The following is a 13,498-nucleotide window of genomic DNA, read 5'->3' on the forward strand; positions in this document are numbered from 1 at the left end:
TGTGGCTCAGCTGGTAAAGAATCTGACTGCAATGCAGGAGACCTGGGGGTTTGGTCCCTGGGTTGGAAAGATCCCCTGGAGAAGGGAATGGCTACCCACTCCAGTATTCTGGCCTGGAGAATTTCATGGACTGTATAGTCCATGGGATCACAAAGAGTTGGACACGACTGAGTGACTTTCACTTTCAGTGTAATAGTTTGCATCTACTAACCCCTAACTCTTAGTTCATCCCTGTCTCTCCCCCATTCCCCCTTGGCAACCATGGGCCTGTATTCTATGTTTGAGTCTCTTCTTATTTTGTAGCTAGGTTCATTTGTGCCATATTTTAGATTCCATGTCTAAGTGATATCATATGGTATCTGTCTTTCTCTTTCTGACTTAGTATGATAATCTATAGTTGGATCCATGTCACTGCAGATGGCATCGTTCATTCTTTTTTATGGCTGAGTAGTAGTCCATTTTTTATATGTAACACGTCTTCTTTATGCATTTGTCTGTTGATGGAAACCTAGGTTGTTTCCATGTCTTGGCTATTGGGAATAGTGCTGCATATCTTTTTGAATTACAGTTTTGTCTGGGTATATGCCTAGGAGTGGGGTTTCTGGATCATATGCTAATTTTGTTTTTCATTTGGTAAAGAATCACCATACTGTTTTTCACAGTGGCTGCACCAACTTACATTCCTACCAGTAGTGTCAGAGAGCCCCCTTTCTCCACACCATTTCCCGTATTTGTTCTTTGTAGGCTTTTTAATAATGGCCATGCTGACTAGTGTGGCATGGTACCTCATTGTAGTTTTCATTTGTGTTTCTCTGATAATGAATGATGTTGAGCGTCTTTTCATGGGTGTACTGGCCATCTATATGTCTTCTTTGGAGAAATGTCAGTTAAGGTCTTCTGCTTTTTTTTCCGATTGGGTTGGTTCTTGTGTTGTTGAGTTATATGAACTGTTCATATGTTTTGGAGATGAAGCCCTTGTCCATTGCATCATTTGTGAGTATTTTTTCCCATTCCATAGGTTGTATTTTCATTTTTTTATTGTTTCTATAAACTTGATTAGGCCACATTTGTTTATTTTTATTTATTATTTTAAAAATACCTATTTGGCTGTGCTGAGTCTTAGTTGCAGTGATCTTCAGTCTTCATTGCAGCATGAAGGCTCTGTAGTTGTGGCATGCGACCACTTAATTGCTGCATGTGAAATCTAGTTCCTTGACCAGAGGTCAAACCTGGGGCCCCTGCCTTGGGAACGTGGACTCTTAGCCACTGAACAACTAGGGAAGTTCCCTATTTATTTATTTTTTGTTTTTATTTCTGTTGCCTTGGGAGATGGTAGTGACAGCTCATGCCCACACCAAAGCTTGTGTAGGTGGTGCCCTGTTGCCTGAGAGCACATGCAGAGAAAGAAACTACTATGGCGATCCCTCCTCTTTCCTTGTGCACCCGACAGCAATGGCACCTTCCTCTGTGGTGGGCCCAGTCTTCTTCCAGTACTCCCTTGGTGTGGTGCACCACCCCCTAGCTCCGTCAGGCTATTTCCACGCAGCCAAGTGCAGTCCTCTGCCCAGTTCTGACCTCCAAAGCCTGAGCCTCAGCACTGGATTCTGCCCCAGGGGACAAGTGTCTCAGGCTAGAAAGTGCTGGGTGTCTAGACCAACCATCTTTACAGGTCTCACTCTGCTTTAGCCTCTACAGACTGGTTTTTGCACTGTACTCTGAGGCTCTGAAGCTCCCTCTCTGTCCCAGATGATCTTCTTACCTCTGAGAGAACTTCCCAGTGTGTAGAAACTTTTTCACAGCTCCCTCCTACAGGCTCAAGAGCCCTCCGAATTTCTCTCTCTTTTTTTTTTTTTTTCTTTTGTCCTGTCTAGTTACATGGAAATTTTCTTGCCCTGTCTGCATTGAGTAGATGTGCTGTGATAATAATTCCTCATGTAGGTGTGGAGAAGGCAATGGCACCCTACTCCAGTACTCTTGCCTGGAGCTTGGTGGGCTGCAGTCCATGGAGTCGCTGGGAGTCGGACACGACTGAGCGACTTCACTTTCACTTTTCACTTTCCTGCATTGGAGAAGGAAATGGCAACCCACTCCAGTGTTCTTGCCTGGAGAATCCCAGGGATAGGCGAGCCTGGTGGGCTGCCGTCTATGGGGTTGCACAGATGTCAAACACGACTGAAGTGACTTAGCAGTAGCATGTAGGTGCACTCTTGATGTGTTTGTTGAAGAAGGTGAGATCCATGTCCTACTACTCTGCCATTTTGATCCTGTCTTGTCTTTCATATTTTTCATGTTTCTAGATATGGCCTTTTCTTTTTCTCAGAAAAGACCCTTTAACATTTCTTGTAAAGCTGGTTCAGTAGTACTGAAGTCTTTCTAGTTTTGAACTCTCTGTAGAAGTTTTGATTTCTCCATCAAATGTGGATGAGAGGCTTGCTGGTCAGAGTATTCTTGGTTGTTGGTTTTTCCCTTTCCTCACTTTAAAAAAGATCGTGCCACTTGGTTTTGGCCTGCAGAGCTCCAAAAAAATCCCAGCTGATAGCTTTATTGAAGTTTCCACATGTGTAACTTCTTGCTTTTTCCTTGCTGCTTTTGCTTTTTCCTTGCTGCTTTTAATATTCTGTCCTTGTCTTTAATTTTTGTGAGTTTAATTACATTATATCTGGGTGTAACCTCTTTAGGTTTATCCAGTTGGAGAGTCTTTGCTTCCTAGACCTGGATGTCTATTTCCTTTCCTGGGTTAGGGAAGTTTTCAGCTATTATGTCTTTGAATATGTTCTGTGTCCCTTTGCCTCTGCCATATCCTTCTAGGGGGCTTTCCTGGTGGCTCAGATGGTAAAGTGTCTGCCTGCAATGCGGGAGACCTGGGTTCGATTCCTGGGTCGGGAAGATCCCCTGGAGAAGGAAATGGCAATCCACTCCAGCACTCTTGCCTGCAAAATCCCATGGATGGAAGGAGCCTGGTGGGCTACAGTCCATGGGGTTGCAAAGAGTCTGACATGACTGAGTGATTTCACTTTCACTTTCTTTATCCTTCTGAGATGTTTATAAGTTGAATGTTCGTATACTTGACAGTATCTTAGAGATCCTTTTAAACTGTCATCATGTCTTTTTCTTTTTTTTTTTTTTTTTACATTTGGTCAGCTCAGTGATTTATGCTATCTGCTCTTCAGCTCACTGATTCATTCCTCTGTGTCATTTAGTCTACTGTTGATTCCTTCTAGCGTAATTTTCATTTCACCTACTATAGTCTTCATTTCTGTTTGGTTCTTCTTTATGTATTCTAACTGTTAAACTTCTCACTGTGTTCATTCTTCTCTGAATTCTTTGATCAACTGTAGTTTATTGCCTTGAATTCTTTATTAGGTTTGTTTCCACTTCATTTAGTTCTTCTTTCTAGGTTTTATCTTGTTCCTTTGATTGGAGCATGTTACTGTGTTGACTCAGTGTTTCTAATTTGCCATTTTTATTTCTGTGTATCTGGTAGATCGGTTATATTTTCTGGCCTTGGAAAAGTGGCCTTTTGTAGGAGACATTCTACATGTTTTAGCAGCGTACTCCCCTCTGGTCAGCAACTGTATTCTCTGGGGAGAGCCCCCTATGTGGGTTGTATGGGTCCTTCTCTTGTGGCAGGCTGACTATGTCGTTTTGTAGGTGTGTCTGGCCCCTGGTCTAGTTGGGCACCAGTCCCTGCTTTGTGTAGACATTGGGTAGGTGGGCTGGGTCAGGAGGCAACTGGCTGTGGAATGCCAGGTGTCCTCAGGCTAGTGCTGGCTCACTGGTGTAGACAGACCCATGTTCAAGGGTGGTGTAGACAGACCCATGTTCAAGGGCTGGGCTTCCCTGCTCTTGTGTTGGCCTGCTGGTTATTAGAGTCGGTTCTCCACTCCACTGGCTGTGGATTCCATGGTTTTCAAAGCTGGTGCTGGCCCACTGGTGAGTGGGGCTGGACCCCAGGGTGGCTGTCTGATGGACTCAAGGTATCTCAGAGCTGGTGTGGGCCTGGTGGGTGAGGATGGGACTTGGTGGGTCTTGTGGGTACTGCTGCTCTGCTGGTAGGTGGGGCTGGTCCCCACCTGGCTAGTTGCTTGGCCGGAGACGTGTACTGGTGCCTATAGACTGGTGGAAGGGACAGAGTGGGATCCTGAGGCTTATAAGCTAGATGGAGGATTCCAAAATGGCACATGCCAGCCCCAGTGTGTATATAATAGAAGCTTCCCAAAATGGCGGCTGCCAGTTTCCTCTGGGAGAGTCTCTAAGGTCAGTGGATGTGACTGACCCAGGCTCCTTCCCAGTTTCTTTTTCTGTCATGGTTTATGGGAGCTTGTGAGATTTTATGTGTGACTTTAAGAGAGTGGAGTCTCTTTTCCACTGCCCTTGGTTCTTCTGAAGGTGAGAACCGTCAAAGCCAAATATTCTGTAGGCTTGTCTTCCTGCTGCAGGACGCCAGAGCTGGGGAGCTTCATATGGGGCTTATATCCCTTGCTACTTGGGGAGAACCTCTGCAGTTGTAATGATCCTCCTGTTTGTGGATTGCCAACCCGGGGTTTTGGGTCTTGAGTGTACTGTGACTATCTCTTCTACTCATCTGTGTGATTCCTTCTTTATATCTTTAGTTGTAGATCTTTTCTGGTAGATTGCTGACTCTCTCATCAATAGTTGCTCTGTAAATAGTTGTGATTTTGGTGTGCCCATGAGAGGAGGTGAGCTCAGGGTCTTCCTCCTCTGCCATATTGTTTTACATCCTTTCCCTGTGTGCTTCATAACTTGCTCCCTCTCTCTGTGTACTTGTGTGTGCATGCATGATATGTATATGCAGATACAGACATATGTTGGATTTTTTTTTTCACAGAGCATTTGAAAGTAAGGTGTTTATGTCATGTGCTTTACTCCTAATTGCCTAGTTCCTAAAAATAGGGATACTCCTGTATATAACCACAGCACAATTATCAAGTCAGTAAATTAGTTTAGTTCAGTCGCTCAGTTGTGTCCGACTCTTTGCAAGCCCATGGACTGCAGCACGCTGGGCGTCCCTGTCCATCACCAACTCCCAGAGTTTACTCGAACTCATGTTTGTTGAGTCAGTGATGCCGTCCAACCATCTCATCCTCTGTTGTCCCCTTCTCCTCTCGCCTTCAATTTTTCCCAGCATCAGGGTCTTTTCAGATGAGTCAGCTCTTCGCATCAGGTGGCCAAAGTATTGGAGTTTCAGCTTCAGCATCCTTCCAATGAACATTCAGGATGGATCTCCTTTAGGATGGACTGGTTGGATCTCCTTGCAGTCCAAGGGACTCTCAAGAGTCTTCTCCAACACCACAGTTCAAAAGCATCAATTCTTCGGCACTCAGCTTTCTTTATAGTCCAATTCTCACATCCGTACATGACTACTGGGAAAACCATAGCCTTCACTAGGTGGACCTTTGTTGGCAATGTCTCTGCTTTTTAATATGCTATCTACATTGGTCATAACTTTTCTTCCAAGGATTAAGTGTCTTTTTATTTCACGGCTACAGTCACCATCTGCAGTGATTTTGCAGCCCCCAAAAATAAAATCGGCCACTCTTCCACTGTTTCTCCATCTATTTCCCATGAAGTGATGGGACCGGATGCCATGATCTTCGTTTATAAGCCAACTTTTTCACTCTCCACTTTCACTTTCATCAAGAGGCTCTTTAGTTCTTCATTTTCTGCCATAAGGGTGGTGTCATCTACATATCTGAGGTTGTTTATATTTCTCCCGGCAGTCTTGATTCCAGTTTGTGCTTCATCCAGCCCAACATATCTCATAATGTACTCTGCATATAAGTTAAGTAAGCAGGGTGACAATATACAGCCTTGATATTGGTAGAATACTTTTCCTGATGTATTGTCCACATTTCAGTTTTGTCCATTGATCCATTCATTTCTTTTATAACATTTTCTCCATTTACTATAGGATACAGTCTGGGATCAGATATTACATTTAGTTGTCATGGTTCTAGTATTGTCTTTAGTCTTTGATATTTTTCTAGCCTTTGTCTCTTAGGACATTGGCACTTTTTTAACATGACATTCTCACCTTCCCACTCCCTGGGTTTTATTTTTAATAGCATGTTTCTCATTTTGGATTTGTCTATTTTTCATGAACAGTTTTAGATGATGTATTCCTAGCTGGAATATTATAAAATGATATATTCTTCTCGGGGTATCATATCTGGTGGTGTACACTGTCCATCTGTCCCTCATTGGTGATGTTAATTTTGATTACCCAAGATGTTGTTCAGTTTCTCCATTGTATAGGTAAATGTCCCCCTTGCAACTAGCTAATAAGCAGTTCTCTGGGGAGAAACTTTAAGACCATTAATATAGCCTAACTTCATCCAAATTTGCCCTTAGGTGCAGCATCCATTGGTGATTTCTTGAAGTAGTCTGTACTGTGATGGCTGCAAAATGATGATTTCTCCAGCTCCAGCGCTTCCTGCACATATTTACCAGTTGGATTCCACTGTAAGCAAAAGCCCTCCCTTCTCCTTTTATTTGTACATGTGTGTATTTAACTGTTTATTATTGGGCTATGTAACTCTTATGTATTAGGACTCATGGGTTCCTCTTTCATACAGGTCTATAATTCATTATTTTCCATTATTGGTGCTCAAATTGTCACAGAGTTGGCCAGTGGGAACCTTTTCAAGCTGACTCTCAGGTCCTTATAACCAGCTCCAATCATTATTTGAGTACTTCCCCTCTCTCTAGAATAACACATTCTAGGTGGAGCTGCACTTCCATATGCAAGAACGTCATATATACGTGGTTTCAGTATATTGTGTTTGGCTCTCCTATGAGGATTAGCACAGCCTGCTGTGGGAGTATAGTGGAGGATCCTTTAGCCCAGTGTAGGAGGAGGAGAGTTATAGCAGCAGGACTAAGTTGGGGGAGGGTGGTTTCAATGGAAGCCTCCTTAGAGGAGGAAGAGCCACCAATACCAACTTTTGCAGCATCAGTATGGCTTGGAGAAGCATTGAAGAGGGAGGAAGATAGAAAAGCATCTCAGACAGATGGAATATCACGGCCTAATGCCCTGAGAGGAGGCAGTGTGGGACAGCCATGCACAGGGTCACACATAGATCCTGTTTGGTTGAGAGTAGAAAACAGATATTCTGGCTATGATGTGGGGGAAGGCAAGACCTGAGACAGGAAGAGCAGCAGGAAGTTGCTGGTGTGATGTTGATGAGAACAGTATTCAGACATGCCCTAAATAATAGTAACTAATGCTTCCTGGCTTACTTCTGTTTGGTATTTAAATTTTGCTACAACCTTCCAACTATTTCCAATTTAAATATGAAGCTTTAAAGGCATAAAGCTGGAGTCTCTTTCCTAGATACTACTAAGTGGCAGAACCAGGGTATATACCATCACCCATTTGATTTACTATTTCTGTTTAGTTGGTTGTGCAAGAATGGGAAGTCAAGGAGCACACTCTGGTTTCTAGTTATGTTAACTGAATAGTAGTAGTATTTATAGAACACTGTTTGGGGAAGGATTGTGGTCAGGAGTTCTTTTTTATACATACTAAATCTTTGCAAATATCCAGGTGGTGCTGTGTGTAGGCAGTAAACTCTCTGTGGAGTCCTAGAGGCAGCTCACATGGTACTTAAGATAGCAATTTGGTAACCATCAGCTTTAAATGTTTTTGAAACATCAGTAGTGGGTGCCGTTACTGGGCACAAAGATGTAGAATGAGAAGAGGGCAAAATCCAGGCAAGAATTAATGTGACAAGAAAGATGGGTGGAAAACAGGCTATTGTGATGTTATAGAGACCGAGGGGGAAAAAAAAAAAGTTTTGATCAGTAGTGTCAGATGCTGCAAAGGTTAGGGGGTATAGAATCCAGAAGATACATTGTCTGCATTTAGCAGTGGTAAGATGATGAAAAGACAATTTCAGTGATCAGTGATTTGAGCCAGATTACAGCAGACTTACTGCAGGGAACAGACTTGCATAGGGAGGCCAGAAAGCCTAAATCTGCATGTATGTGTTATCTGTATCTGTATTCTTTTCCTATATTTGTATTTTTTTAGGTTCACTAAGTAGCCTCCATGTTGATGTTGGACATCATTAAAGTGGTCCTAATAGCTATTTTTACCTATGGTTAGGCAGAGTCTTAGACATAGGGTTTTGTTGCCACCTCATAGATACAAAGAGTGTAGATTACTCTTGACAGTCTTGGCTTAGAAGGAAGAAAAGAGAGAGCTTGATGCCCAGTAAAAGTCAACAGCTTGCATGCAAAATGAAGGTCACTGCTTATAATTAAGGTCAAATTAGAGTTTACATGGTATTTTTTTTCTCCTTTTTCTTAAATTTATTTTTAATTGAAGGATAATTCATGGTATTTATTTTTAATTATATACTTATTTTAAATCAGCAAAAGTAATTCAATATTTTTCTTTAGCATTTTAAAGTTGTAAAATATTCTCTGTAGTTTCTAGTGCCCCAGACAATGGTATTATTTAAAGTTCAGGGGGGACCTGTAGGAAGATGCTTCTTAGTGCTAGAAATATTTAACCCTATCATGAGTGATCATAGCAGAAATACTGTGAGATTGTGTGGTATACACTGAACAGTTTTCCCCTTATAAAAATGGAAAACAGAGACTAAAAAAGGGATCAGTTAATGATATTTGATGGTGCCACTTGATTTATGATTTCATTATTAAGTTCACGAGTTGCCTTTTATTACATGGGTGCCTAACTTGTACCAGTGAGATTGGGGGTCACTTGCCTCTACTCAAAGTGTGCCCTCAAATCCTGGCATCTTAGCGCCTGTGCCAGTTGCACCATAACTGGGTGAGAGCATAGCTAGGCACGTCGGGCTACTGATGGGCCACCAGCATCGTCTTTGAAAACAAAGGATTCTACATGTCCATGTTTGTTTGTTCGGTAATTTCATTTAGACACTGACTTTCCTTTACTCAAACTGCAAATTCAAACCTTTTGACTTCAAAGTACAGGAAGAATGTAAGGCAAACAGGACGTGTTTGATTTGTGGTGTGTTGCCTGATTGTATTACTTCAGACACTCAAAATGATTAACCCCCGTTAGAGGAATGACATGTGATAGGCCTTAGGAAAACGTGAGTGATAATATGTAAGTAGAACTTGCAAAGACTTAGAAAAATATGGTCACCAAACAGTAATACTCTATATTTTTTAATGTAGCTGCTGCTTTTTTCAGTTTTTAACTATTAAAATGGAACTGAAGTTTGGGGACTTTGTTGTTGTTGTTGTTTTGAAACCAGTGATTAGCTATATATTACATCAGAAAAATCTTTGGCTAAGTAGAATTTGTCAATGTCTCAACTGTAGAATTTGGTATACTTAGAATATATAGATCTCTCTATTTTATGGTATTGATGGTTTCTTTTGGAATAAAGTGAAATATGTGAATAAATTTAACCATACTTTAATTTTTTTTAATAGAAAATGACTACAGTATTGGAAGACCATTACTATTGGAAGGCCGGTTAGCATCCATTTCCTAAGAGAAACTTGACCTCCATTTGCTCTGGCATGGCGCAAAGCAGTCCACAGCTTGATATGCAGGTTCTCCATGACCTCCGACAACGTTTCCCTGAGATTCCAGAGGGTGTGGTGTCTCAGTGCATGTTACAGGTAGATTACTCGCCAATGATAGTGATATTACGTGACAGTTTCCCTTATTAGAGCTGGCTTTGTATTGTAGTGAGAAGAACTCAGTTTTATTGTTTACGTTGGGGAGACATCTAGAGGAGGATTTCTCAACCATGGCACAGTCAAGATTGTGGGCTAGATATAGTGTCTGTTGTAGGGATCTGCCTGGTGCATTATAGGATGTTTAGGACCTGCTAAATGCCATTAGTGTCCCTGCACTTGTGACAACCAAAAATGTTTACATGGCAGACAAAATCTCTGTGTTCCACGGGAGGCAAAATCTTTCCCATTGACAACCAGTGATGTAGAGAAAAGAACAAAGGCATGTAGCAAAAAGAAGAAAAGAGTTTTTATGCATTTCACTTCTTACATCTGTCATCAGTCCCCAAGTCGTTAGAACTGAATTTTGAATTGTAAGATTATCATTATAACTTAATAGACCATATACCTTTTTAAGCCTATTTTTTGAAGTTTTTAGAGCATTCTTGCCCCCCGCCATTTTTTTCCCTGTTTTTCTAGTTGATAAATGCTCACTAATATCCAATTTTAAGTATAAGACTTCTTTATTTAATTATGTTAGTTTTGTCCTATTGTCTTCTATTGAAATAAATCTTTCATCTCTGACAGAACATGTCTTCCCACTCAAGGGGCAGCAGAGAAATATGCCTAATGCTCCACCTATTGAGTTTTGCATCATCCTTCACAGAATCTCAGTGTGTCTGAGGTTGTAGCATTTCCCTAGTTGGTTGAGCTTTGAGAGCAGCAGTTCTACCTTCCCCACTGAATTTGCTTACTCGACCAGTTCAAATTCCACCTTACTGTATATAATCTGCAAGCTCTCCCTTACAGTGTGAGTTGCCCGGGATATAATATAAACCTAGATGTAGCTGAGGTTATTTGAGGCTAGAGACTTCCAGATCAGTGGTGGTAACAGAGGTGCTTCCTTTGTTTGCAAGCCCTTCTGGTAGGTCTTGTTCTTGTGTTAGAGCTTGTCTTTATTTTCTCACACATAACAATTCCAGTGTGAATTTCCACTCTTTAGCCCCATTTTGGTTTCTGGAGTGAAATCCTTGTAGTGTAAACCACTTCCTAGCAGTCAGTTTCCTAACTTACCTAGGGCCCCACCTAGGTCTGACCTTGTTTTTTTAATATAATTTAATTTAGCCCTTTATTATCTGTAGTCTACTCATGGCTTGTTTTCATCTTATTAAGTTGAAAGAATGGAACTTTTAACTCAGCTCAGTGAAGATGTATTGATAACTTACATTGTCGTCAGTTTTTTAGTCTTTTCTTCATCTGGGATTACTGTTGTTTATCAGTATGGAGACTTATCACCTACTCTCTCTGGAAAATTTCTGTTTGTGGGTAATATATATAAGACACAGTAGTTTACCTTTTTTCCCCTTTAATTGTAGTACAGTTGATTTACAGTGTTGTGTTAATTTCGGGTGTACAGAAAAATGATAACAGCTTTTATACATATAAACACACACATATATAAAGCCTTCCTCAGTGATCAGTGCAAAAAACAGAGGAAAACAATAGAATGGGAAAGACTAGAGATCTCATCAAGAAAATTAGTGATACCAAGGGAACGTTTCATGCAAAGATGGGCACAATTAAAGTCAGAAATGGTATGGACCTAAGAGAAGCAGAAGATATTAAGAAGAGGTGGCAACAACAGACAGAAGAACTGTACGAAAAAGGTCTTCATGACCCAGATAACCACGATGGTGTGATGACTCACCTAGAGCCAGACATCCGGGAATGCAAAGTCAAGTGGGCCTTAGGAAGCATCACTATGAACAAAGCTAGTGGAGGCGATGAAATTCCAGTTGAGCTATTTCAAATCCTAAAAGATGATGCTGTAAAAGTGCTACAGTCAATATGCCAGCAAATCTGGAAAACTCAGCAGTGTCCACAGGGCTAGAAAAGGTCAGCTTTCATTCCAGTCCCAAAGAAAGGCAATGCCAAAGAATGTTCAAACTACCGCACAGTTGCACTCATCTCACATGCCCGCAAAGTAATGCTCAAAATTCTCCAAGCCAAGCTTCAGCAGTATACATGATCCATGAACTTCCAAATGTTCAAGCTGGATATAGAAAAGGCAGAGGAACCAGAGATCAAATTGCCAATATCCATTGGATCATCAAAAAAGCACAAGAGTTCCAGAAAAACATCTACTTCTGCTTTATTGATTATGCCAAAGCCTTTGACTGTGTGGATCACCACAAACTGGAAAATTCTTCAAGATATGGGAATACCAGACCACCTGACCTGCCTCCTGAGAAATCTATATGCAGGTCAAAAGCAATAGTTAGAACTGGACGTGGAACAACAGACTGGTTCCAAATAGGAAAAGGAGTATGTCAAGGCTGTATATTGTCACCCTGCTTATTTAACTTATATGCAGAATACATTATACGAAATGCCAGGCTGGATGAAGTAGAAGCTGGAATCAAGATTGCCAGGAGAAATATCAATAACTTCAGGTATGCAGATGACACCACCCTTATGGCAGAAAGTGAAGAGGAATTAAAGAGCCTCTTGAGGAGAGTGAAAGAGGAGAGTGAGAAAGTTGGCTTAAAGCTCAACATTCAGAAAACTAAGATCATAGCATCCAGTCCCATCACTTCATGGCAAATAGATGGGGAAACAGTGACAGGCTTTTATTTTTTTGGACTCCAAAATCACTGCAGGTGGTGACTGCAGCCACGAAATTAAAAGACGCTTGCCTCTTGGAAGAAAAGCTATGACCATTGTAGACAGCATATTAAAAAGCAGAGACGTTACTTTGCTGACAAAGGTCCGTCTAGTCAAAGTTATGGTTTTTCCAGTGGTCATGTATGGATGTGAGAGTTGGACTATAAATATAAAGAAAGCCGAGTGCTGAAGAATTGATGCTTTTGAACTGTGGTGTTGGAGAAGACTCTTGAGAGTCCCTTGGACTGCAAGGAGATCCAACCAGTCCATCCTAAAGGAAATCTATCCTGAATATTCATTGGAAGGACTGATGTTGAAGCTGAAGCTCCAGTACTTTGGCCACCTGATGGGAAGAACTGACTCATTGGAAACGACCCTGATTCTGGGAAAGATTGAGGGCAGAAGGACAATGGGACAACAGAGGATGAAATGGTTGGATGGCATCACTGACTCAATGGACATGAGTTTGAGCAAGCTTCAGGAGTTGGTGATGGACAGGGACGCCTGGCATGCTGCAGTCCATGGGGTTGTAAAAAGTCGGACATGACTGAGCGGCTGAATTTATATATATATATATCCCTTGTTTTTCAGATTCTTTTCTACTATAAGTTATTAAAGATGTTGAATATAAGATAGTTCCCTGTGCTATACAGTAGGTCCTTGTTTATCTGTTTTATCCCCAACTCTAAACATATTCCTTCTTCCCTCCCTCCCTCTTTCTCCAGTAGTTTGAATTTAATATACAAGCTTTAAAGCATCCCTCTAGGCTGTAATCCCCCAACGGAGGATCAGTTTCGTGGGATATGATGCCTTATTGCCTCAGTCTTTTCAGGAGTGTTCATATATGTTTTCTTAAAAGTTCTGACCTCTTTGGCTGAACAGATTATCATTTTTTATTCATATTTACTGTTTGATAAATTTTTTATTCTTTTTTTTCTTTTTAAAACATTTAGCAGGTCTGATACAATGTTTGAATCTCTTGTGGTGTTATTAAAATATTTCCATAAAGAAAACACTTAATCTTTTATTTATGGTTTTAAATTTTTCTTCCTAAGAAAATATGCTCAGCCTGTCACTTACAGACATGTGTATGAATAGGCTGACTACTTCCAACTTTGTATCATTAGAATTTAGT

General features: G+C 41.1%; 1 protein-coding gene across 8 annotated transcripts in view; it reads left to right on the plus strand.

The window, feature by feature from the left end:
- The window catches only part of TAB3 (TGF-beta activated kinase 1 (MAP3K7) binding protein 3), a 93,321-nt gene that overhangs the window by 47,259 nt on the left and 32,564 nt on the right, over positions 1 to 13,498 (plus strand). For all 8 annotated transcript variants that reach the window (XR_009493459.1, XR_009493458.1, NM_001080371.2 and 5 more), the window contains 2 exons: positions 6,373 to 6,483; positions 9,451 to 9,642. Coding sequence is in view for 6 of the 8 variants with exons in the window: in NM_001080371.2 (NP_001073840.2) it covers positions 9,541 to 9,642 (102 nt within the window). In the remaining 2 variants the exon portion in view is untranslated. The remainder of the gene's footprint in view (positions 1 to 6,372; positions 6,484 to 9,450; positions 9,643 to 13,498) is intronic.

The sequence above is a fragment of the Bos taurus genome, chromosome X (assembly GCF_002263795.3).
Source record: "Bos taurus isolate L1 Dominette 01449 registration number 42190680 breed Hereford chromosome X, ARS-UCD2.0, whole genome shotgun sequence".
Lineage (NCBI taxonomy): Eukaryota > Metazoa > Chordata > Mammalia > Artiodactyla > Bovidae > Bos > Bos taurus.